This window comes from Nipponia nippon, unplaced genomic scaffold, assembly GCF_047370975.1.
Source record: "Nipponia nippon isolate SJK-2023a ecotype South Korea unplaced genomic scaffold, ASM4737097v1 scaffold_1, whole genome shotgun sequence".
NCBI lineage: Eukaryota > Metazoa > Chordata > Aves > Pelecaniformes > Threskiornithidae > Nipponia > Nipponia nippon.
Window position 1 is genome coordinate 133,727,092 of NW_028262290.1, and position 27,537 is coordinate 133,754,628.

General features: G+C 36.2%; 1 protein-coding gene across 8 annotated transcripts in view; it reads right to left on the reverse strand.

Moving 5' to 3' along the window:
- The window catches only part of HDAC9 (histone deacetylase 9), a 491,942-nt gene that overhangs the window by 57,313 nt on the left and 407,092 nt on the right, over positions 1-27,537 (reverse strand). For all 8 annotated transcript variants that reach the window (XM_087773643.1, XM_087773615.1, XM_087773600.1 and 5 more), the window contains one exon: positions 5,434-5,552. In XM_087773643.1, coding sequence (XP_087629769.1) covers positions 5,434-5,552 — 119 coding nt within the window. The remainder of the gene's footprint in view (positions 1-5,433; positions 5,553-27,537) is intronic.

A 27,537-nucleotide genomic window follows, 5' to 3' on the forward strand; every position in this document is an offset into this window, starting at 1 on the left:
TCCAAGGTACTGTCCAGTAGATAGTTACAATATTATTTGGGGACTCCTTTAGAAATTAAGCGCTTCCACGAAAAAAAACCAACAAAGCAGAAACCAACAGGACAGGCACCCCAGTTCAACCTGGTTGTTCTTACTTGTATTCTGAGAAGTATCAGTGTTCATAGCTTTAGCACTTTTTTCATTGGTCCTGCTTGAACAGAGTGTATCGCAGCATAATACAGCTTTTGATAAGGGAGTTATTGCCGTTTTCTCAAAATAAACACTTTAAAAGTTGCAAATCAGCTTAGTTAGAGTCAATTATATTCTAGACACTGGGTCAACCTTGCATCACAAATTTGGCATAACAGTAGACAGATATCCAAACTGTCAAAATATAGTTTACTCTCTAAATGCCTGTAGTGGTATCTTTTCCTACTGCTAATTGCTGATCTTATTTTGCACTCTGGTGTCAAATAGCATCTTTGGAATAAGAGAGTAAAACAACAGGAAAACTCCAGTAAATCATCATAGCCCTTAAACACAGTGCTTCAGGAAGATGAATACCCTGAAAAAAATCTTCATTCTCGCTTGACACTTCTCTATTTACTTTATTCTTTTTACAGAATGGTCACCATTTAATGAGCAATTATGTACAATATTTACTTGAACAGTAAAGTGATCTCAGTGACTTTAATGCAAGCATTATTCTAAGGGCTGCGCTATAAAACAAAGAGAAAGTACTTTACCTCAGGATAATGTTACAGGGAGAACTTCAGTCAGCAGAGCTAAATTTAAAAACAGTGCTCTTACAAGATCTAACAACTTGCAAATTTATGATCATATCTGGCAGCTCTTTTTCAGTCCTGTTCACTGTACAGAATTCAAATGGTGTGATAATACCATACATTTTAGCAGAGGTTGTAAAAATTAACTATAAAATAAAACACAGAATATATCAGCTCTATCTTCAGTAGTTCCACCTAAGCATCATCAGAGTAAGATGGAAGAGTAGATTCATACTCTTTAGGCATCTCCTTACTATTGTAAATATAAAACTCCTTTATCCCCTTTATTTCTTCCCTCATTATTTTTCTTATACCTTACTGTCAATACAATTTTTACTACTCCAGTACAATATGTAATATATTGTGCTGATATTTTATCTGTTACTTTATTGAAAAAACAATCGATTTCTAGTAGTAAAAAGGAAATATTAGGCTATTCAGGAATGGAGGCCTGTTTTCCTCTTATCTGATTATAGTTTACAGTAAAATTAAAGCAACTTTATAGTCCCTTATCTAAACAAAGGGATCCCAATGACATCAATAGTTACTCTGCATAAGAGAGTTGTGCATGAAAGAGCTCTCGCTGCTGCATCCACCTTCACCACACAGCTTGGGGAACTAGTTTAACCAAGCAACATGGACAGAGCCAATTCTAAAGATGGACTTAATACAAAAGATATTCTGCTATTTCGGCTAATGAAGTTAAGCTTGAGTCATAAGAGAGGGGGGCATAGAAAGCAAAATCTGAGATAAGCTGTTTGAATATCCCTGACAATCTGAGCCAGACCCTACCAGAAGTTAGAGAAGCTGCTGAGCAGGAGTTGGCACCTATAACTGATGCAAGACCTTGGGCCAAGAGGACTACCAGAAAGGTTTAATGTGCTGTGTGCCTCACTTTCTTTTCTTTGCTTTTTGATGTTAAACTTGGTGCAGTTATCATAGCATAAGGACACAGGCAAGGCAGAGTTTGTGAGTGCAGATAATATCTTTATCAGAAAAAAAAGGTATATTTGGAAAAAGAAACTCCTTTTCAGACACAACCCCTTTTTTTGGGAAGACCTTCTTCAGGACAAAGTGGTTGTGCATTCAAAAGCATACCTACTGTTTCTAATTACGCTAGGTGGTCTTATAAATGGTGTTGTCAATAAACCTTGCTTTTTCTTACTAAGATATTTGGAATATAGCTGGTACCAAAGGCCTAAGAGCTTCCCAGCAGCAGAAATCTCTGCCATAAGCCACGAGTCATCTCAAGTCTTCAAAGCCCACTTTTTTTCTTAACAGAATACAAAATCCATCACAAAGTTTATGCACATGGGTTGAGTATATGTTTCAAGATGTGTATGTGTACCTAGGTACATACAAGCACCTTTTCAAATGGTAGCACTTCATTGAGAGAGAGGATTGGAACCAAGGACAAAAAGAGCCAACACAAAGGAAAATGTGCCTGTGAAATCCTCAAAGTTGGGGTTGAAAGAAATGTTTTAGTTAATGCTCATTCTCAGTTCTATATTGCACCAAACAAAATATGTTTTGGGGCCAGGTAAAAGTTAGTTAAATACTCAAAAAATCAACAGACAAGGATGAATTGCAAAGGCAGTTGGAGAAAAAGATTTACTTAGGGAAAGTGATTTGAAAAGTGCAATAAGAAAGGAAAGATTCAAACTTCCTTTCCAATACTTTTTAAACACTATCTCTTTTATTCAATGGAAAAAGACCATTAGTGATTTTGTTACTTAATGGGACTGGAGACAAATTAGGCAAGTGAGATATCTCTTAGCTCTGCTGTCGTCACTGATCTCAGTTGGCCTTCTTCCAACCTACACCCTTCTAGAGGAGCTGAGGGTCACCTCACTGTGAGAAATCTTGACATGTACATCAGACCCATATACTCAAAACCAGCTGCAAAAATATATATGACTATTTTGTTGCTGATGTGTTTGTTTACTAGTCAGAAATGGCAGCTCCTCAGTAAATCAGATTGTATGTCGATATAGCAAAAAATTAAAATACTGGGTGAAAGCAGGTTATTATTTACAGCTCTCAAACTGTGTAGATTTAGTAGACCAATTTTTTCTGTATGTAATTGCCTGCTGTATGGTTACTCCAAGGCTGTAATTAGTCCAATCTGTTATCTTCATCCTATAGTTTTTACTTTATGACTTGGGAATGCTGAGTAGTTAATACATTTTAATTTTTCCTCTTTGACTGTACTCTGAGAAAAAGACATAAATAACTCCTTCTCAAGAATGTAGCATCTCTCTAACTCTGTTTAACAGCAAGGTTAGTAGCTAAGGACCCATCTACTCTCCTTTGATGTCAATCTCTTCCTAATTTATATATGTAAAATTTGTATTGGGTCATAGAAATCAGAAAATTCAATGTATTAAGTTTACACAAAGTGCTAAAGATTTATAAAGAAAGAATGTTTACAGGTTAAAATTTACTTTGCATTTACTTGTTTTGGGCATGATTTCTAATTATTACAAATGAATTATATAAAAATTTGCATTAATTTTTATTTTTAGTCTTTAATATGAATGTCTCTCTTTGGACTTTATTTTTTTTAATAGACTGTTCATTTTTCTACCTACCACATATAGTATGCTATGTTCTAAAATGGTATGGTGGAATGTGGAGAATTTTGTTTTGGGGAAATAATAAATTCCTTTGGCTCTGTACGAAAGGCTTTATTCATCCCTCAGGTGCATGATCATTATCTGGGTCTATCTTGGCTTTTCCCTTAATTTAAACAAGAGCCACCAACTGTAAATCAGCTTTTTTTGCTTACAGACACATGTGCAACTTGTAGATGTGCAGTCTCTTACATTAAAAAATGTACTAAAATTTCAGTTTCTAAAAAAAAGTTATGAAGAGTTAATTAATTATTCAAGAAATAAAATTAACACTGATTCCAATATCAAACAGTTTTTCTTTGCTGTCAGGGTGAAATTCAGTCTAACCTGAGAGGAAAATATGAGTCTTATTGCAATTTCTGGTTAAGTTGTTGAAGCTGCTATGCCAGAACACCATGTATGCCAAAGCATCTTAGTGGAGCATCATGCACGCTTAAGAGACATGTAGCATGGATTCTCAGCTGCTAAATACAGATAATTACACAAAGCTTCTCAACAAAGTATCTATTTTGTATGGGTTGGAAGCTCATCTCCCTACCACATGAGCTCATGGAATGGTCCCTCTGACCAGGAAGCATACTTACAGAAAAAAAAATAGTGAGTAAACCTCTTACAAAGGGCTTTTTCATGCACAATGTTTTACTAAAAATCATAATACACAGATAAGTGGTACTCAAACATTCATACAGGCTGCTATCATTCTTTCCTCTCCAGTGCAACCACTGCATTTACCTGAAAAGCTGTGCTAAAACTCAATATGCCTTACTTGCAGACACAGGGATGTTTCCTTTCCAATCCACTTGTGCCTTAGCACCTGGGTGAGTGTCTTTGGGTAGGCCCTTGCACTGCTCTCTGCATTCTCACTTTCCACAGGACACCACTATGGCCAGTCCCTCTAGCTCTCCATCTATCCTTTCGTCCTTGGTATTCAAGGGAGCCTGTGCAGCATGCAGTTAAAATGAAAATAAAAAATATGTGTCTCTTCCCTGCTCCTCCTGAGGTAAACACCAGCTTTGTTCTCCTGACCTGTAACAAAAGGCAGAGGTCAGAAGGACAAAATCCTCTGAGCTGGAGTTCATTTGTGCAGTGTGTTAAATGTCATTAGGTCTCATTGACTTCTCCAGGCTTTTCCCAAGGGGTTTGTCATTAGCAGCAGAGATCTATATTTAATAACTATTTAAGTGCTGTTATGGTATTTCTTGAGATGCACTGGAGAAAAGTATATATACTGAAGAAAATTATTCACAGCATTGCATTAGGAAACTATTTTGTGTTGTCTCATGGAAAGCCATATATACATAGCAATGTTACAGTGCACATTCCTGTACAGAGCATTACTACATTACCGAGTCTTGCTTAACATCCCAGGCTCAGAATCAGTTTGGCCACGATATCCTGCAAGAGACAGTGACTTTGGAGTGCTACATATGAGACACCTCAGGCAGACCTGTCTTTCAGAAAGTATTAAATCTCTGCCATGAGCACACGTTTTGGAGGACTGAAATGGACATCCAAACTTCGAGACCCAACAGAATAGTCTTTTAGAAAACTTTGGCCTTCAGGAACACTGATGTAATTCAGGATTAATGCCATTGAGCTGAAAAGATTACAATAACAAAAGAGCAATATGAGATTGGACTTAGGCCTCCAAAGTCTAAAATCTCCAATATATATTTAAAGAGAAATAACTTACTCCAGCATTTGGAAAATGCGGCCTATTGAAAAGCATGAAACCTCTAAAATGTTATTTGAATGCCAGAAAAGTAATACTTTAAAAAGCCAAGACAAAAATGCAAAGAGGAACAGAAAGAAGTGAGCCAGAAATGCTAACACGTTCATTTGCACCCTGTCTGTGAGCTGGGTGAGACCCGCAGCTCCATGGGCATCTCTGGGTATTAACTGACGGACAGTCCCTGCCCTCAGTGACATGGTGTCATCTCACAAAATAGAAATATGGACATATGCTGGACTTAAAATAAGGTTCCTAACTAGAAAAAATACCAACTCAAAACCATGCACCTTCTGACGATACCTACATTTAGCTGTGACTTTGTACCCGCCCAGCGGAGGGTCGTGGCCTTCCACAGCATCGAATCCTGCTGACACCAGGACAATCTCTGGATCAAACTCATTGGCAGCTGGCATAATCACAGTCCTGTAGAGTGAAAAAAAACAACCCGTTAAAAATTAAAAGAACTTCTCTCTTCATGGTATAAATTGCCACAAACTCAAAAATCCGCAACACAAGATATTTTCTTTTAATTAAACCAGTCTTCATGGTAGCTGTCCAAAACCAAACAAAGTCTAAGGCTTCGATTAATTTCTTTCTATAGTCACGCTTTTTTCTTTTCTACGATTGAGAAAAAAAAATGCAGGTACATGTGAAAGCCTCTAATATTACACACACATCTGTGTCTGTTTTATCCTGCTGCCTATAAAAAGCTGCCTCTTCCAGGGAAGTGACTAATGGTTTACAGAGAGCACTCAAAGCCTGAGTGGAAACCCGGACTGCTCCAGTTAGTGCGAACTTGGTGTAAATTTGAACTATAAATTTCTTTTGGGAAAATGTTTGCTTTCCAAACTTTTTTTTTTCTTCTTAACATTTTTAAATGTTTGTCGAGGTGGGGGGTGACTCTAGCAAAGGAAAAACATGAAATTCCCTTAATCAAATCCAGACTATGTTGTCAAGCCTTTCCAAGGTCAAGCATAACAGGAATGTGACAACCACAAACTAGTGACAGCAACCCCTGCTGGTGTCAGGAAGATAATTCAGCCCTTCGCAGTCACAAAGATTCCACTTTTTTAACCCTTTCCTTGACAAACCTCCATGGGGATATTTTGTCGTTTTGTTTTCATACTTCTCCAAACTCAAAGCATTAAAGATGTTTTGAAGGAGAAGATAAAACCCTGCATTCTGCACTCGCAAATGCCTTCTTTCAGGCTGACTTTCTGAAGGGAAGTTGTCAGGGTGGCTTTTACAGTAGTACAACAAATGCTGAGCCTGCAATAACTGTGCTAATTCAGAGGGACATCACTAACATTAAAATGCAAATACACAAATGAATGTTCTATTCCAAATATATTAACTCAAGGAAATCCCAATTGGTCTACACTGGTCAAAATCTGAAGGTCAATTTTGCGCATGTATAATACTATTTGTCTTAGTTCAATATTTATTTATTTATTATTTAATCAACTTAGGCCAAAGAGATCATGTTTTTGTCAAAAGATTAAGGTTTTCTGTGGGGAAAAAAAAAATATTAATAATATTTTTACAACTCTCTAGGTTTTTCTTTAGTTTAGTTTTTGATCTGTGTTTTATAAACTTTATTTTGTTCTGATTTCCTCAAAGGTAATTTTAGTATTAGGAAAGTGTTCCTTTTACTTGTTAGTCAGAGAAAAAGAGCATTCAGACTAAGTAAAAAGTCTTTGTCAGGACATACAGCATTTCAATGAATATCATTTTATATTAGAAAAAAAGGGTAGAGGCAACTTCATTTTTCTGGTGATTTCACTGAAATTGCACCATGAATGTCTGCAGGCAAAGTGATACAATTTGTAAAATATTCCGGTTTTTACATGTGATTAGTAGGCCTCTGCTGAAGTATGGATGGATTCCTGTATTGAGCACTGCACTTCAAGAAGGACCTAGACCAACTTGAGAGAACAAAAGGAAAGAAAACAATTCTAAAAAATGTGACCTAAGTGGATAAAATGATGGAATTATAATTATTTGATTCACATAACATGAGAGTAAACATGATTAAAGTCCACAAATATGTAAGAGGTTGTTGCAAGAGGAAGGAAATAACCTGTTCTGTATTTCCACTGTGGATAGGACATGAAGTAGTTGCAGCAGGAAAGCTGTAGTTCAGACACTGGAAAAAGGTTTTTAATAGTAAAGACAGATAATCATTTCAATAAAATGTTTGAGAAAATTGAAGAGTATCCACCTCTTTGAGTTTTTTTATAATAGATAAACCAAATATCTATCAAGCTTGCTACAGGTTCAAGCTGACATGGCCTTGAGGCAGGAGGTCAGATTACTTCTCTTCTAGGTCTTTTTCCTATAGTTCCATGATATATAACTATATAAGACACAAAGTACACATGAATAATTACATTAGACACTACAGTGACTGAACATTTTTGCAGGCTAATGTCCACAAAGTTAGGGAACAATATCAGGAATAAAGATCTCCTAAGCAACCACATCTTATCTTTCTTATGTACGTACCTTCTGATACTCTAATTATATGTTCATTGTCTGAAGCAACACATATTTCCCAAACTTCCCCACGTCTGCAACACATATGGCATGGATCCTGATTAGTGATGAGGACTGTGGCTGATATGCAATCTTGATGTGTCCCCATAGCACCATATATCTTACACACTGAAAGAAGGAGGGATCCTATGGAGAACCCTCTCTATCTGCAGCCACTTGAGTTTTGCCCTCCTCCTCTCCATTCACTTTTCCTCAAATTCAAGTCAGGCTCTGTTTTTTATTTCTTCATGTCAAATAAAATGACAGCACCATGGAGTACAGCATAGATAATGCTCAGGAGTGAGATGATGGAGTGTGTTCAGTGCAGACGGAAGCTCTGGAAACTCAGGTTGCTGAGCATTAACAAACCTAACCATGCTTACACAGAATGAGACTTTTGAGAGTCTTATAATTTGGAACATTGGGAAATCTTCCACACTTCTACCACATTTCAAGACCTTGCTCAAAAGCGTAAAGATGTCAGCACATTTTTTTATAACTTGGGCAAAACAATGCATTTGACCCTTAATCTCACTCTTAGAAGCAGCAAAAATTGTTTAGCCACAGTTTCTTCAAAATTTTTGTCAAATAAATATGTCTGACATGAAAACTGCCAGCCACACTGGGTAACATTAGTAAAATTGTTAAATACTGAAAGCAAGGGCTTTCAACACAAAGCACCAGGAATAGCTATTAACACCATCTTTAATAGTACTGAACAGGAAATAGTGGCATATTCATAAATCTCTACAGAAATGATATATAGGAATCTCAGCTAAAGGAAGGAGAAGGCAAAACCAATAATAACCAGAGGTGGCATTTAGAATTCACTGTTCTGTTACTGCTTGTGGTATCACCTGAATTCACATGACTGAAATAAGACCTAAGAGGGCTTTTCTGAAAGAAAGATTTTTTTTCTTTTAAAAATGTACACAGTGTCTGTTAAATTTCACCAGAAGAATAGCACCCTACTTTTGCTACAATACTGTCTCACAAATTATGACAGAACTTTGCTGCTGCTACTCTGCATACTACATACCAGAAGAGCTAACCTATGTGCCCACAAGACTTGTGTCGTTCATTTCTTTCATCCTCCATAATATTGAGGGACTTGGAATGTCAGAGCTTGTCCATTTTACACTGTTCTTGATTTAATACTGAACAGAAACTCTAAGGACTTCTTTTTAAAAAAGACATTATGGAAAATGTAATCTGTTTACTAGGATAGCAAGCTTGACTCTTCTCTAAAACATCTCAGGGTGTCTGTGGTCCTTGTTACAGCAGCCAAGACTACTATTTTGTCTTTCAAAAAAGATGACAGCCACAAGTTTCTCAATTGCAGAGAGGACCATATAGACATCTAGTTCCTAAATCTCTGATCCAATCTTCCTCTACATTAACCAACAGGCATTTAAGGTTGCTCCTCTTTTGAATAACTACTTTGAGATCTCTGCTCAGAGAGGAGTGGCTTAATGTCTGGAAAACATCATAGCATTTTGTTTTGGACTTTGTATAGGTAGGACCTTTCTAACCTTTGTCTTGCCTTGGCAGGAACTCCTTTGTAGCACAAAACACACGTGTGAATTCCTTCACAAAAGTGACAGATACTTTCTCATCTTATGAAGTGCTATAAGTAATCATATACATATATTTTTAAATATGGACTAAATTTCACCAGGACATAAATACAACCTTTTGGCATTTGCCACCTCTCAGGCTTCAGCACCTTCATTATCCCTGAATAACTGTCTTTAGAAAAATGTTTTGAGGTTGGTAGTTGTAAAGAAAACCTACACAAAGCACTAGATTCCATCCCTTTTTTTATTTGAGCAACCTGAAGCTCACGTCTCCCAGTTAAACAGGCTTCTCCTGCCTCAGGAGGGTGAAAACAGTTGGCCAGGCAGGGACGGCTCCTGACCCTTCACTGTCTCTTGGGAGTGGAGAATCATCAGACCCTGTATCTTGCTCCTTTTCCATCTCATCTACACTCTGGAGTGCACAGCAAGGCGGAAGAAAGAGAAATCATTCATCAACCACCTCCTCAGGAGCTCCATAACCATAGCACTTCCCTTCTCAATTGCTTAAGAACAGAATCCTCTGAATCAGATCATAATAGAAAATATGCTTTTTTTTAAAGCATACAACTAGCATTGGTCATACACTAACAGATATTCATGTTAACCTTCCCAAATTCCTCAGACCAACCCTATGCTTAGAAGTCAGGCTGCAGCTGGCAGGATTTGTTACGGTGCAAAGGGTCAAAACTCTGCTCATCAGAAATCCTTTGCAAGGATGCATAGGCAGCCTGCACTCAGACCTAGGTAAGAACAGTTATTATCTTACTTGCAGCAAGAGTAAGAAATATGATTTGGCTTCTGACCATAGGTCATCAGACAGGTATGGCCTGGGGACCGGCAGGTCATCAGCTTCCTGCTTGAAGCCAGCTGGGCTGCAGGGGTTATCAGCAAACAGAATTTAATGCCGGGATTCTTCTCCAACAAAATGAGTAGTTTTTGTCAGAAGAGAAGTGTATTTTATTCTTCAACTATGACTCACACTCTCCTCTACTCCTTTCTCCAAAGAAAATAAAATACATAAAAGATATTTATTTTCTGTGATCCTGAATCATATAGAAGCATAAATATTTGGTATACCATATTCACCTAATGATGACAGCAGAGTTCCAGAGGCATCTTGCCTGGCTGACTGTTTCTTTCTTTTCACTCACATTTTCATTAATAAACATGTCAAAGCCTGAAAGCTGGAGCAGCTGGATCACAGGAGTTATTTATCTATGCTAAACCTTGCAGTTACAATGAAACTGTGTCCTCCAGCCCAAGGTAGTGCAGATCTCCCTTCAAGTCTGATGGTACTGGGAACAGAGCATGTGTCTGGGAAGCTGAAAAGATTCTTTTTTGTCTCACCAAGGAGATTTCCCCAAAGAATTAATATGTTCCATTTGGGTATACTGCTGTCTGCAGAGAAGCCAAGGGATGGCTTCCAGTTGGGTGTAGTCCTACAGAAAACATCAGGCATGTGATCCTCCCCTCCCCACCAATCTGAACATCAGATGCAAGACATTAAAGAGATTCTACCAAGGGACCCTGTTCCTTTTATTCTTCCATTCTATTTCAGTACATTTAAAGCACATGGTTAGGATGCTCCCAAACATTGTTTCTCCCAGAAGAGATTGCAGAGAAGCACCCAACCCAGAAATGACTCTGCAAGTACCATCACACAGAGCTGGAATTCTCCAAAGAAAGTTAAGCTGATGCAAATAGCTACAATTCTTTTGCTGTGTTGGTAATTTGAAAAGGAAACAAGCAGGAATACCAGCCCAGGACAGTAATTTATGTAACTGAGAAAAAAAAAATCCACACTGTTCTAAAACTGCAGATTGGAATGGCTTAGTAACATAAATTATCTGCTCTTTCCCTAAAATCCTCCAGTGTTTTCATCCAGTGATCTCAAAGTACTTTCAGAACATTAATAAATGGAAAGGATCATATCTTCAGCTGGTATAAATCAGTATAGCTGTTTCTGATTGCATAGTCCTCTAAAGCAAGCATTTCTTGTACCCACTTCACAGATGAATCAGCTAAAACTAAAAGCTGGTGAAAGACTTGAATAAATTACTTAGTTGTCCCTGGAAAAACCTTGAAAAAGAAATGCAGAAGACTCTAAGTCCACTACTTCAACTAGTAGAAAACACTATAAAAGCACTGTTAGTTATTCAGTTATACCAGACCTGTATTTTGCAAGAAATAGATATACAATGCATTAGTGCTATTAGAGTGGGAGTTTTGCCACCAAATGGAGACCCAGTCTCTTGTTTGAAAGAATGTATGTCTACCTACAGTTTCTCAGTTTCACATCCTGCAAATAAAATATTGTTCCAAACAATCACTATGTTGTCCTACCTCAAAATTACACAAGTTGAATGCACCCTGATATGAATAGATCAGAAAGTATTTAAAAGATTGCCCCGATAGGTACGTGCAACTTATGGTATCTATTATTTTTATGTGTTGTTTGCACATATGTTTTAATGTAACACAATATCAAGTAATGTCTATCCTCACAGAAAGCTAAATAGCATTTCTGTACAACTCTTGGATAATTTTTTTTCTCCTTGTTAATTGTTTATACTAGTTTATACTAGTGTCTCTCACTAAAATTTTGATTTACCTTCATGACATTTCTTTATGCCAGTTCTACTGTCAACCCAAGTTCACCAAGGCCAAAGTTGAGAACTTTCCCCCAAAACTCCTTGCTGACTGTCATCTGACCATCAGCTTTGTCCTGGACTTACCCTCCAAGGTATGCCTAAATTCTGCAGATTTTATCTGTATTAGTTTCTAAGTTATATCTTTTATATAAGTTTTATCTTTAAAGCCTTTATTTTTATTTCTTTTCTTTTATCTTTATAGGTTTTCGTTTTATATCTTTTTAATAATTTTATTTCTGCTCTATTTTTTAGAAACACAGTCAATATTCTTGTCCTTACTTTTATTTTATGGTTACCTTATTTGCTTTCTGGAGATACAAAATATATTTTTCTTTTATTCTTCAAGGGGCAAAAGGTACCACATCAACACAAAATCCTCACTACTGTAAATCATGGTCATTTCACTGGGATTTACACGTGGTATTAAATTTAAGCACATGCCAAAGTGTTTAAAGGGTCAAGGTCTTCCATGGATGCACCCAAGTTAGTAATTTCAAACGTTATAATTGTAGGAGTATCTAAGTGCCACTGAATGAAAAGTTTCAGAAGCACCAACAGCTCTGCGCTTTTTTTTTTTTTTTTTTTTTTTTGGCTTTTGAAGACATTTTCAGAGCCTAAGGCTATTATTTGTGGGTTCCTTTTTAAATGAATAATTATTTTGGCATCCTGCATGCAAGTTTCCTGAATTCTGTTACAGCTGGAATTGCAACATCTTAAGCACTCAAAAAGCATAAGAAATATTGACTACAATATCTGCTGATCCTTCAATTTTTATTATTATTTAGAAAGGTGGTTTCAATGTAATTATAAGGACTCTTCTACATTTGATCTACAGTATGCCTCAGTCAGAGTCTCTGAACTAGTACAGAAAGAACCAAAATAAGAAAAAGTTAACAAACAGGAAAATTATGAGAAAAATATTACTTTGGGGTTTTCAGAATTTGCTTAAAATTAATAGCATAGTCAAATAAAATTATCCAACTTCTAGAAACATGGGCAAATGCGTATACACACGTACAATGCACATTCACATCCATATTCAGAACTGAGTAAAATTCAAAATTCAGTGGTATTAGGTAAAGGGATTGGCTAAAAATTGTGGTAAGTAAGCTTGCTCAAAGGCTATGGGTCTAAGTGTCTCTCAAGTGGTTATATGTTGAAAGAAGAGGTTACCTTGGAAGGATCAAAGACTTGCAGCTATCCACTATGCAAATATAAAGCCTTCTATTGAAATATAGGGCAAGCTAGCACATGCAATAGCAGGATACTTCCTTACAGAACACTTTTACCCTGAAAAGTGATGGAGTAAATAAATATGCATTTTCTATTAAATGTTCCTCTGTCTGTTTAGAATCTTATTTGTGGAAGCACTGGCATGATGAAAGAAAAATTTACTACCTTTTTACCTTTTATTTATTTCTCAGATCTCAAATAAAGCTGGTTGGTACCATGCCATCTTGTGCAACATAAATAAAACTTATTTACTAAGTTCCAGCTGGTAGCTAAAGGACTGATGTGGCTTCCAAGAGCTATAAAACTGAAGATGATATATGAGAAGGAGGAAATAGAGGTTTAATTTGCAAAGATGGTGCTTAAAATAAAACACAGCATGACTTAAAATAGTATCACCAACACTGAGAAAGTAAAATGCAATAAATATGGAATCCCACCATTTAAAGTCAATTATTTCTCTATCAAAGCCGTTCTAACATGTATGGGAAATGGTACTGACACATGCATATACACTGCCAAATTTTACCCTCAATTATTTAAGATAGCATTTAGCTTTCATGGTGTAAGATGTTCCTATCAGAAGAATCAGTTCAGTGCCCATTTCTTGTTATTACTTTATTGTATTTAAAAAAAAAAAAAAGTAAACCTTTAGAAGCTTTTCTGCAATAAATATAATAATCACATTTGAGGGTATTTTAAGTTTTCTGTTTTAAAATTTGCATGGCTGCTTAGAAAACATATTACATTTCTATCAAGCCCGACTACACTACAGTATTTTCTATAACAAAATAACTATCAGTTTTGCCTTTCTACTAAGTAATTTCTTTCAACAGTACTTTATCATAAAAGTCAATGGCCTTGGCCTAAAATGTTAACATAATAAATTAATAACACTACTAAAACAGTTCACTGCTCCCAGTAAATCTTATTAATAGTAATAAGATTGCTCCTAAGAAGACAAAAGTGTTATAATATCAGAAATAGTTAAATACAAAGGTAAAAACTTGCCACAATATGTTGCATTTATAGAGTTCACAAAACAAATGATAGCATGGTATCCTCTCTGAGGAATTTCCTACGTCTATGAAAAAGCATATTGAGTATATTCTACCTTTCAGTGTATTTTTAGAGTACTTTACACTTTTAAAATAACTTAGCAATCTAAGAACAGTAGAAGAGAAAGGAGAGCATGGTACCTATTTTACTTACACTCCACAGGAATCATGGAATTGGGGAAATTAAGGAAACGGTGGTGTTCTGAATAAATTAAAGAGAGAAGAGGGCTCTGGAGTATGAAGTTTGTCTCTAGATCCAAAATCTACCCTCCTCCTTTATGAAAAAACTTCAGAAAAGCTTTCAGTTTGGGCATATAGTGTACAATTTGACAAACAGCAGGAATGAGGAAAACACGCTACCCAAAATTTACCACTATTGATTGTACAACAGCTCAGTTTGCAATGTTAACAATCTGCTTATGTCACCACTAAAGTGATTACTAGAGAAGTTTAAAGTAGTTTTCAATTCTTGCAAAAGTGAGATGTGGGGAAGAAGGGAGGGTAAATCTTATTAAAAATTGCCTGAGGAGATGAATTGGAGGGGTTGCATTTTTCATGGGAGCAATAGGTTGAGTGAATAAAAGATAAAAAATCCCTTGGAAAAAATACTTTTGCCACAAAATTTGCGAAATTTCTGAAAAGTGCATTTTGCCCAGAAGGGGAATTTTTTTCTTTCCTTTTATGTGAAAAGAAAACAAACATTTTCTAGAAATCAAATTATTCATCAAGGTCACAGCCATTTGCTGTATTCATCAACATGGTTGTGAATACAAAGCACATGAAGTTGTCTTAATTTTTTTCTCAGAGGTATCTGCACATTCTCTCTTGCAAGTGCTTTCTTGCTTTGTTTTCCTTCCATATACTCATACCTACTTTTAAAGGTATTTTCTGTGTGTATGGTTTTCTGTCTTATCATTAAATAGAAATTTCACAAGTTTCTGGATAGTATATAATAAAATAATAGTGCCTATGTTGTCACTATTCCTTTGAAGTAATGCTATTCAGAAAATTGCTCACATGGCTAATCTTATTTTTCAGCTCTTACAAGATATTCTTTCAAAGAGAAGATACAGACATAGGTCACTTCATCTTGTTTTTTGCTGAGGAACAACATACACTGGTAGAAAAGGAACATATGGACATTTTCTTACACCCAAACCAAATTAACCAACAGGAAGTGTCTCTGATCTCAAGCAGGAAGATATTGATGCTACAGGCAGAAACAGTATGCAACGCTTCTGTACTAGTGAATACAGGCCTATTTGCTTGTTTCGTGCTTGGCAGAACTTTGTCATTGGAATTGGGGCCACTTTAGACTATCCCATTCCTCTAGCATGTATTTAAACAGACCAACTGGGCTTCATTCTCATAGCCAAAAATACAGCATCCCTCATGTAACAAGGTTTTATACAGTACAGAAACATCAAGTCTTCTCACTTTACCTAAATTGAATGCCACTTAATGGAACCCATACTGATATAATTTTAGTGGGGGTTTAGAGGAAATATTTATAGATAACGTAAGGTAACCCAGAAAAGCACTTTTCAATCCCTGCCCTTCCCACCCCCCCGCAAAATTCTCAGAGAGAAAGAGAGAAGGTATTTGTGGGAGCAGGGGGAACGCTCACAAAAAAAGGACTAATCCGTAGGTACCACATAGTGTTAGAAACTACAACTTTTTCTCATGCAGTTTCAGCTACTGTTTGGTTAGAAATGTGATCTGGTGTTGGCTCTGGGTAGTGTGGAGGAATCCTGTCTTTTCTTTATTATCCTATCCCCTCTCTTCCCTTGCACTCATTTTGCTCAGCAAAATAGAGGAAATATGATAGACTCCAAAGACAGAGAAAATTGGATGTCAGCGCTTAAAAATTAACTGAATTGAACATGACTAGAAGGACTCAACTCACAAAGAAAAGTACCAGACTTCTTTAGGGAGTAACATCAGGTAGGCTAATGTTTTAAAATATGAAACATGCTCCTGCAAGAGAGTTACACCTATAACTTAAAGGGTGCAGTCAACAAAAGGATGTGAGGGAACTAAGGCTTAGGGAAATATGAAGCCACATATGACATGTCGAGGACAATGGGAATTTTGTTTCTGATTTCAGTAGTATGAAAAAAATAGGGTTTTATACCTGAAATTCAAAGGGAAGCATTTTGACATAGGAAAGAACTTTATATATTAAGGAATCAATGTAACAAATAGGAATTTTAATAAAATACGAAACTAGCAAAGGAATATACACTAACACAGTATCTGAAACAAAAGCCAAGATGGTGAGGAGATATTGTATCAGCTTCAGAGAAACTTAAATAATAAAAAAATGGATACATATTCCCATTCACAGACACAATGAGGGAAACAAAATGTATTTCTTGAGCACATCTGGAAGGAGAAGAAAAAAAGGAAAAACAAAGAGCTCTGAAAAATAAGGATTGAAAACAACACCACAGAATTCAGGAATAACATGACTCCTGCATAAGTATTTCACAGCTTTTTTTTTTAACAAGGAAGGAATAGTGAACAGCAAAGGACTTGAAATCTCAGCCCGAGAAACAAAACATGAAAATGAGGATATACTGCGACATGATTTAGTATTTTGCTTAAGCTTCCATTGACTTCATGTAGCCAACATTTCTCCTAATAGATTTTATGTGACGTCTGCAAAAGAAACATAGAAAGTCTTGTGGTCCTAGATCAATCATAACTCTTTCAGTGGTGTACATGGAAGAAGCCTTTTATTTGTGCCAGGCATTTTACAGCAGAAAGGCAATTCCACTCACCCCAAGAGAGTCATACTGATACAATGCTAATCCATTTGCCAATACAATCACTTGCACCAACTCTTCATGTTGCCAGGACCCCTGAAGAAGGTCAGAGGAAAAATCAAGGTGAAGTTTGGGATTTAACTGAAGAGCATCTAAAAATTACATTTTGATGTTTCTGAATTTGCCTTTCCCCCATGAACTTACATCTCTGCATTCCTGTTGCAAAACTGAAATGCTCACACCTCTTCTAATCATTTTTGGATCCTATTTGGAGTGATAAATTAGACAGTCTCTTCAACAGCATGAAACAAAAAAGACTTTTTCTACCATATGTTACAGTAATAAAAGAGAAAGCTGTTTCCCATTATTGGCTGGTCCATCCTCATGTAGTCAGTTGCCTTGGAAACTGAGATTGATTATAATTTCAAGAAAATGGAAGAATGAACTGAATCACATAGTTCTTTTTTCAATGTCTGTCTCAATTTATAATGTTGAAACTAGCAACAAAAACATCCCTAAGCATGATTTCCACTTCTAGCTTTATTTTTGTTGCACTTATCTCTCAGAGTGACAGTCAAAATAATATAATAACTTAGACTGGATACATCAGTAAAATAATTGTGAAGTTTCAGAAAACATTGTAAAAAACGTAAGTCAAATGTACATTCAAATTTACTTCATTAAAAAAAAAAAAAATAGTTGTTCTTCCAGATTTGATATCTGGATGACACAGTATCTAGGTATCATGTAATTGAAATTCTTTGCTCTGTCCAAAAACTTGAACTTTTACTGAAGCCAAAATATATTTGATAAAACATTCATTTTCCAAGTATTTCACAGGCCCCTTTAGGAGTTCATAATAATTTCTCTCCTAAATATTTGACTTTAATCAGCTTTAGTGTGCTTGCTGCAAGTAAGTTACCATTTATTTATGAAATCCTTTTTTCATTTTAAATTCCTTATTTAAAATTGACAACAGAGCTTGTAAACTGTGCAAAGGACTAGTTCAAAAGCAGCACTTTTCATGCTGTCTTTGCATTACCAACAGTCCCAAAAACTCTGCAAAGATCCTTTTGCTGTGAGTTCTTTGATTCCAGTTGCCAACCTATATTTAAAAACAAGGAATTTTACACCAGCTGAGAAGTTTGGCACACTATTCCCATCTACTCTTCGTTAAAATTACTCTTCCAACATAAAATTGCCAAACCTGTCATAGGGATTGTGCAATTACAGTGAATAGGAGGAAGTTTTTATCATTGCTAATACATGGGAGGTGATCCAATAGATTTTTAAGTTGTGGCCCCTTCAAGAAAGGTTAGAAGACTCTTGGCACCTATGCAAAAAGAATTTGTCAGCCTTTCAGCATGAACAGCTAAGGAAAAAATTACTTATTAAAATCTGTAATCTTTGTATTGTTTTTCTGTAAGATAGTTCAGTCTTTGGAAGAAAAAACAGAACCCTAAGTTAGTATGATGTTAAGGAAAACTACAGAAGGGCTGTATAGATAATCATCTAAGTTGATTTTGATTTTGTAGTCCTAATTTCAACACTTTCTGACTTTTGTGAATTCATAACATTAATCAAATAATATCTAAAATTTGATTTTTTGCTTCTCACTGGGCAATTCATGTCTTTTTTTATCCAGCTCTGCACACTTGACAGACATTGCTAATCAAGTAGTTTGCAGCAAATTTTCTTATCATCTAGTGCGAAATAAATGATTTGTAAGTTTTATATTATTTACATGGTATAGCTTGAAAAAGACATTGCAGTAGCATAAATATGATTTTAAATTTCATGTCATAGCCTTTAAATAGCTAACAAATTCTTTATTTTATTTTATTTTATTTTATTTTATTTTATTTTATTTTATACTTTGAATTCTAGTAAAAATCTGAGCTTTTAATTGTAAATCTTGAAATTTAATTCCAATCTCAAACAGCAATTGGTGCCGTGACCCTGGGAATCCTGGCAACCTGCCAGTCCAAGTGGAAACCCACAGTCAGGAAGGAAATATTTATCTTTGAAGAGACTTGACTGTGGAACAAGAACGGGTAAAGTCTTGCTTGCTATGACACAAAGCAAGCCAGCTTTCCCACCACCTCATTGCACTGCTTTCTTCACCAAAAAAGCAATGACAAAGATGAGGAGTATCAAAGAGCAAAGAGTACTTAAAAATAAGCTGATCCTGCCAAGGCTGATATTTTCATCTTCCTTCTGGCTCTACTCCATTCTTTTTTAATTCCATTGAAACACCAAAGGAGAACTCTGGCCTGATCATGGAAAAAAAAAATCAAAAAAAGTAAAATCAGTGACTAAACCAACAAATGAGAAGTACTCTAGCTTGTAATCTAAGAAGAACTCTTTTTAACAGGATTGCTAACTACTGGTGAGTACAGCTCAAGAATGGCTTAAAGAAGCCGCTGAGGTTCTAGAATACTAAGTATTTCTATAATTCATGCAGATACTGTACAGATAAAAAGCATTTCAAATCGAAAAAGGCATATGTTGTTTCAACAGCTACAGGGTACACATGCATCTTCCAATTTGGCTCTATTTCTAATTGCAAGTGAAGCCAAATTCTGATACACAGTTCCTTCAGACTTGTGCTCTTTTTAACAATTCCTACATTCTTCTTCTATAAATTAAAAAATTCAATTAGAATTTTTTTAATTCACAATCCCATACAAATGTAAATAGTGATTTATTATTAGGATTGTGATTATAGTGATTTATTAAAGGAATGACAATTATTATTAGACCAGGCTAATGTGAGAAAAAATAGTGTCCTAGGACATATGTAAAAAACCATGGGTTTTGTTTATCTTGTTATCCATGCATTCAATTTTAGGCTCTGTACAGCTTTAGAAGGAAGTATGTATTAGCAAAGAATAGACCTCAAGGGGTTTGAAGTTTGGTTCATATAAACATGTAAATGTTTTGATGTTTATTTCAATCTTATCTATGCAAGGTCACCAATACTATCAGAATACCCTGTTATACAATCTCTGTTTCTAATTCCAGGATGAAATGATTCACAAAGTTTTGCCTTAACATTTTTAAAATCCTGCTAAAGATTTGTTTTATTCTGAAGTTGGACTGAGGGTATAAGTTTCTTTTTTTTTATTTTATCCAGACTTGTTCCACCATGTCTTGTGTAAATCATTATAGTCTTGTCTCTCTCACTTCATTGGCTTTTTGGTTTCCATCTGTTTTCTCTCATCTTTTCCCCTACTCTGTCTCATCTACATTCTCTTTCTACTCTGTTTTCTCTCATCTGCTTGCTCATTACTATTAGTCCAGCCCTCTGTTTTTCCCCTTACTTCCCAATTAATCTCACAGAGGTGGAGAATGCATGAGACCTGAGAGCTCCATTCTGAGAGATGCTGACCATTTTAAATTCTTTTTTGACCTGCAGACTTTAACTTCTGTTTTTTATTTTTTAACACAGTCCTGGATGTCTTCACTGACCTAAACATGTTATTTTTTTGAATGTCATCTAAGGTACATTCTGTTCTTATTCCTGGAAGCATTAATTTCTACAGGATCCATTTGTGCTTTTCATAGAAAAGTATAACTCCCTAGTGTCCTACCTGCACACAGGTTAGCACAATATCATGGTATGTACTTTACTAATTTCTGAAGGGAAGCTGTAAATAATTTATTCTTGCATGTTACAGTATCTGTTGAAGAACATTCAGGAATGTGTTCACTTTAATGTTAGTACAATTAATTTAATAACTATGCCGTGATACAAGCACAAATTTGAGTATCTCAAATTTAAAAAAAAAAAAAAAAAAGATAGACAGACAGGCATTTAAAACCTTTTAGGATCAGGACCCAAATGTATACATTATTCTGTCACTGAAAATGGCTTAACATGGCAGCCTTAATGCTCTACTACTACCTTCGTGACACCGTGGATGTCACAACTCCCTGGTCTAAAGCCATAATCTAGCCATTGATGATTAGGGGTAATCATTAATCCTTAAATTTAATTTAGTCAGAAACTTCAAGCTTGAAACTATTTTTTTTTTCTTTCTTAATAAAGAACAACTCTTCGCTAATGTTCAAAACTGTGCAGTAAAGTACTGACCTTCCAGAAGCATGCATATTGTCTCACTCCCAGGGCCTTCACTAGTTTCTCACATTTGTGCACTTTATCTTGTGATCTCTCCAGTGAGGTCCCTTGTGACAGAAGTCCAGAGATGCAATGCCAAAGGGACTTAGTCAAGGTCATCACCTCAGCATCAGGTCCATCATTTCAAGGGTGCATCGGTGCATAATGCACAGAATTACCTACGCATTTCCATGTCTCAGGCTTGGGAATGCTGGCTGGACACTTGACTGAACTACCAGCTTCAGTGAAGTCCAGCTGTGCTATGTGTCCCATTTCCTTGGGACGGCTCCCATTTACAGTGAAAGGCACCTCCTCCAGGTAAACACCCTTGAAGTAGGAAAGCCTTATTTATCTTCTGGTACTTACCACCTCTGCCCTTGTGCCAGCAGAGATCTGTATCAGTCAAATCTTTCATTCCTCAAACCGTGCCCTTTTCCTCATGCTGTCCAAGGGAATACTTTCAAGCAGTCCCCCAAGGAGGGACAAATAATAAGGTTTTTGCTCTTCCCAGTGTCAGTGGAGGAGGAAAATGACTATAAATTAGTGCCCTGCTGTGGAGGAAACTTCTAGAAACTCCAGAGACTTCTACAACTTTCCAGAGGTTACAAATGAGGTTTAGAGAGGTAGCTTGCATGTTGCCTTAATTACAGAGTCCCTACCTCTTTTCTGTGATTGTGAAAACTTTGAAAGGTTTGAAACAGAGACTGGAGAAAGGATCATCCCTCTGTTGACAGCACTGTTCTCCACTGCATGGCAAAAAAGGCAAGTGATAGAAGTTGGCTGATTCAGATTTTATCAAATAAAAGTAGCAGTGTTATTCTATGTCATTCCACACTCCATGCCATATCATACTCTTTTTTAAAGACTATGAAAATTTTTGAAGTTGAGGTGCTAATGTGGAGCCCTGACAGAGTAAGGGTTGCTACTGAAAGAGGTAACCAGTCCTTCATGCTTTCGGAGAGGCTCTATTCTGAAAGCTGGCATCTGTGCCACAGCCAAAGCAGTATTTATCGTTCAATGAAATGCTGGAGTCATGAACCTGAGTGATTTGGAGCTGCTCTATTTATAAGCAGATATTCAAGACAGCATTTTTGGAAGGCAGCCACTGGAGTGTACTGTATTACAGAATAAATCACACTGAAAAGATGCTCCCTGTCACGTTGGAGATACTTTTAGAAAAGATCAATTACAGAAACCATCACATTTATGTGACTATTTCTACCTTTGTTAGTGACACAAGCTTATTTCATACACACTGTAAGATCCCAGATGAGTTCCCCTAAAATTTCACACAGATCACAATACCACAGGCTCTTAAATCTAGTGGAGTGGTCTCATTTTTCATAGTACAATGAAGTACAATTAAGGCATGATCTTCCTCTGACAGGTCTTAAATGATCTCCATCTCAGCTCCTTAGGGAATGTGTTGAAATTTAGCCATTTAAAAGATCTCTAGCCCATGTTTCAACTGCTCTGAACTCTCATAAATATTATCAGCTCTAAATTTCTGGAAAGGGTCACTGTTGAGAGGTAGTCCCTTCAGGAGTATACAATACAACCTGACTAAAGTACAACCTCATCCCAGGTTATTGTTCTCATGTATTTTGGTCTAAGTGCAGCCAACAATATTGGCTACGGAAGGTGCAGTACAAGGATATAACAAAAGTGCACAACCGAAGTGGCAAACCTCCCACTTACTTCATCAATAAACTGAAGTGTGTACCTTGCCTAGGGATATGACTACACTGCGCACTGCAGCAGTATGGAAAGATGTCTGTGCTAGCTTGAAAATGAGTCAGCGTGGATACTGAAAAACTTTTGCCAGAGAGACTTGGTTTTGTACAGGCTATTTCATATTGCTAAGAAAAGGTAACTTACCTCAGCACAGTATATTAGCCCTGTTAAAGGTTCTTCCAGCCTGAAAGGTTAGCTTGGAGACAGACATAAACTACTAGTGGATGTGTTTACATTTTGACACTGTGCAGTAAAGACAAAACCAATTAGCACGGGTGGTTCATGAGAATTACTTCTTCAGGAATTTCACAGGTAGCTTAAAGCTGGATTGAACATATCTACACTTTCTTTGCAGGTATAGAAGTATAGGCATATGCTGAGACACTGGCTTAGAACAATATCCCTAACAATATAAGGATGAAATCATGGTTAACTGAATTTTCCCAGAAGTACGTAAATAACCATTACCTAGAATAGAGAGGAATTTAACCAGGAATGGCATCCAAATCCAGATGCAGACACCTAACCATATACTGTAGGAGTCTATAGCTGAGGGTCTAAACTCTCATTATATTTCATGGAGACAGAGGATTCAGTTCGGTTACCTATGTGAAGATATCCAGCGGCTTTTGGGATGCAGTGGGACCCATCCTGGCAACCTGATGATTCTCCAAAAGGGCACAATCTCCCAGACATCCTGTGCTATAGCTGTCAGCCACAGCAGTAAACCTCAGCTCCTCCAGTGCATCTCATGCGGCACTAGACTTGTATGTTTTTGAGAACTGAATCAAGGTCCTAGTCGGTACAGGCAGTGAAGTCTAAAAAGTTATTCGAACAACGAATGTATATCCCTGTTTAAGGGTGAGTCACACAGCTCTCAATTCGGCTGACTGTGGCACCCAGAGCTCCACAATGGGAACTGGGACACCTTGCTTACCTGCAGACACCTACATTGCAGGGACATGGCTGGATTTCTGAATTTGACCCTGAATTTGCCTCTGTTTATATGCTAGTTTTTAACCATAACCTAGTGTGAAATAAGCAGCCAAAAATCACAACTTCTCCAATATTATTGAGTAAATCAAGCTAAAAGCTCCAGTACAGAAACCATTGTAGGAAGCCTTCCATTAACTCTATTGTCCATCCAATCTTAAGGTACTGGGGCAGAGAAGGTCTCCTCGATAGACGGTAGAGGAACTCAAGCTTTTTTCTCCAAATACAAAGTCATCTCTCTTCACATTCAAAGCATAAAGGACATAAGGAAGTGAATCACATCTGTATAATAAAATTTTTCAACTAAGATCTGAAAACGTATGGCTGCTTTCCACATTTTCCTTTAGGGTACTAATACAAATTGTTTCTACACAGCAGGCTGAACCTTCTGTTCCCTCTCAATGGCTTGTACATTACTGCTTTTTCAATGCAAAAATAATACAATTATAACAATAACTATCTGGATTTTACTAAGAATAACAGTATTCATAAGCAGTATAGGACTTAGCACTTTGTTAATTCCACAATCCTTACACAACCTAATATGCCACAAATAGTATGGAACTGCAGTTACACAATAGCTTCCATTAAATAAAAAAGTACTTGTTTTTTAACTTAAAATGTGTGAATTATTAGTCCATTTTTTAAGACATCTAAGATAGGATTGACTGTAAATTCAAAGTAATGCTTCATGTTACAGTTAGAATAGAATTTCACTAAACGTGCTAAAAATGTTTTAAGCACAATAATAAATAGAATACAACGGGAAGTCTTTTAAATTTTTAAAGAAGCACAGAATTTGTGTGTATTTTCCTGTGTTTTATTACAGCACTATCAATCAATGTAGTTATTTTGGAATACTGTACATATGAATTAAATTAAGGAAACAGAGCTATTAGGAGAAAATATGCAGCTAAAAGCACTCCCTGTTTTTTCTTAATCCTAAATCTGACCTTGTTAACAAGCAGGTGCAAGACTTCACACTACAACCAAGAACAATAAAGAAGCATGCTATCCTCATTTTTTCTCTAATTGTTCTTTTCTCCAAATCGTATTAGCTGCCATTTGTTTTATATGATATTCACCATTATTCCCTTTTATTGTTTTCAAATTTATTGTAGTCACGGAAACAAAAGTACAATCCTTTGATCTCCCACATCACACAAAAGTAATCTATAAGAATATAGCATATGCCCCGATATGAGAAATGTATCCCAGTTGAATTCCTCAGTCAAAAGAATTACGTACCTATGGCATCCTCTGTGAAAGTTCTCTGCAGTGAATTATTCCCACTGTTGTTACTGAGTACAGCAATGAAAAGTCACAGCCAAAAAGCCACACGTCTATACCTTAGGTAGGTAATGTCCTTATTAACTCTTTCGCTATTCTTTACCAGGGTAAAGGATGCCTGAAAACAATCTATATGAACAGGTAAAGCATCCAGCATCCAATTAAATATTCTTTATGGCATTTATCTTCTAGTTACCCTCTTGTTATCAAAGAGTGTAAAAAACCATGTAATGAACAACAGAATGTAGTGCTGCCAAAGCATATGTAGCGGTCACTGCATCTAAAAGTGACTTACTGAACCCAGGTGGTTCAATTTACCTCTTCTTTACACATTCTAAAATGATACAAAGGAAGAATAATGAAAAGCAGAATCAAACTCTACCTTCAAATTTTAACAGGAGAGCAGATGGATTTTCTGCTGAGAATTTTAACAGGAGAACAGACGGATACATAGAAAGATGACACCTAATGGTCATTTTTTTAGATCTGTTATTTTAATGATGCAGGAATTTCACAGAATTAGTGAAAGTAATGAAGCCCAACATCTATTCTTGGCTCAGCCCATGATTTGCTGTGTGGTCTCTATAGTGTTTTGAAAATACACAACACAACACCGTTGCATCAGATAAAGGCTACTTTACGGATATTTTTGTTAGACTTCTTTTTATTAAATTGCAGATTTACAAGCAGTTGTAAGTAAGGTGGAAATTATGAAACTGTGTAACTCTCAGCTCCCCACATAAAAAAAGACCCTTTTTAGTAATAAGCATTGTACTACCTTAAAAGCATTGTTGGAAGCCTTGGAAATAAGTGGTTTAAGCATCCAGGGAATTTTTTCCTACAATAAAACGCTTCCTCAGTCACTATCGCCTGCTTGACTTACACCACCCACCTAAGCTTAACTTTATAAAGTTTGTAGACAGATGTGCAAAGGTCAAAATAAATCACCAGTAGATTTTATAATCCTGTTCCTTCTATTGAAGAGATCACCAGGCATATGTGCAAGATATGAATTAAATCACTAATAGATTATATAATCTCACTTCTCCTAGTCAATAAATCCTTTCCAATATACTATTATATTATTGTATCATCATCTATGCTCCCCTAAATCACATTACCCTCTAGAAAATGTGAATATAGCTGAAAGCATAGTTAGACAAGGATTATGATTTACAACATTGATAGCCCAAACTACCTCTTAGGAAGCATGGTATCAGAAAGGAAGTTTGTGTCTTGTTATTTAGTTATAAAAAATGACAGCAAACAAAATCTTCTGTTTAATAAAGAGCAGAACATCTGCCCATCTGGAAATATTGCTTATAGGAACTCTCACACTCTCACGCTATGGCACCTACACTGCTATTTTCTCACAAAGCAACCTTTTGTATTAAAGGGAAATCATTGTTTTCTGATAATTGTAATGAATTATGATGATTTCAAAAGATATTTTCTCAGCTCAGAGAGAGATTCATTAGTTAATAAAATACACATCAAGATATAACCAGCTCCCTGTGATGCTGGCTATGAGTTTAACAGGTTAAAATTTCACAAGATGTTGATAAAAATATTAAAACCTGCTGCTTCTCTTTAAAGCGTATAACCAATTTGCCATTCTACTAACATAAAACATGTTAAAATGACAGGCCATATGAAAGGGAAGAAAAACAAGAAGCCTTTAGGCTTCTTAAATAGGAGTCCTTTGTGTTAAAAAATCTTCAGCTATACATACATAAAATTTGCATTATAGCATATGTATTATTTATAAAATAACATAAGGTGGAACTATCTCGAATTACAGAAGCCTTCTTTGTGAAACAGTGTTGCCTTAAGGAAAGGACTGAATACTCTGCAGAATGTATCTTTGTGACATTTCTAATTTTTATGAAGGAACCCAAGACATTTTCAAGCTTTTAAGAAAAACAGAAATATTAGCTCTATGGAAAAAACACCACAAAGGAAATAAAAAACAAAATAAAATGCTCACAGAGCAGACAGCAAAGGAACTGATTTTTCAGTCCTTTCTAACTTTCCTCCTGAGCTCATGGAAAAAATGTTTGTGTATCTTGATCCGAACTTCACAGTTTTGGTCCCACTAGAAAGTAATATTCATCAATATTTCTTTTATTATGTGCTAGTGTTGGTAATATGGGATCTGGCCCAAATTGGCCAATATTATACACTTTCATTAGTCTCAGGAGGCCCAATCCTGCAAGCATAAATGCACATGTGTAACTTTACTCAGGCTAGTAGCCTGATTGACTTAATAATGAGTTAACATGTAAATATATTCAGCTACACATCTAAGCATTTGCAGGATCTGTCCCAGGTTTCCCGACAACACTCTTCCCAGGGACCTCGGTGGCCCTAGACAGTGGATCCTGAAGCCTGAGAGACGTCTTTCCTGCTATAGAGTGTCTAGATCTGAAAACCCATTCATGCACACAAGTTC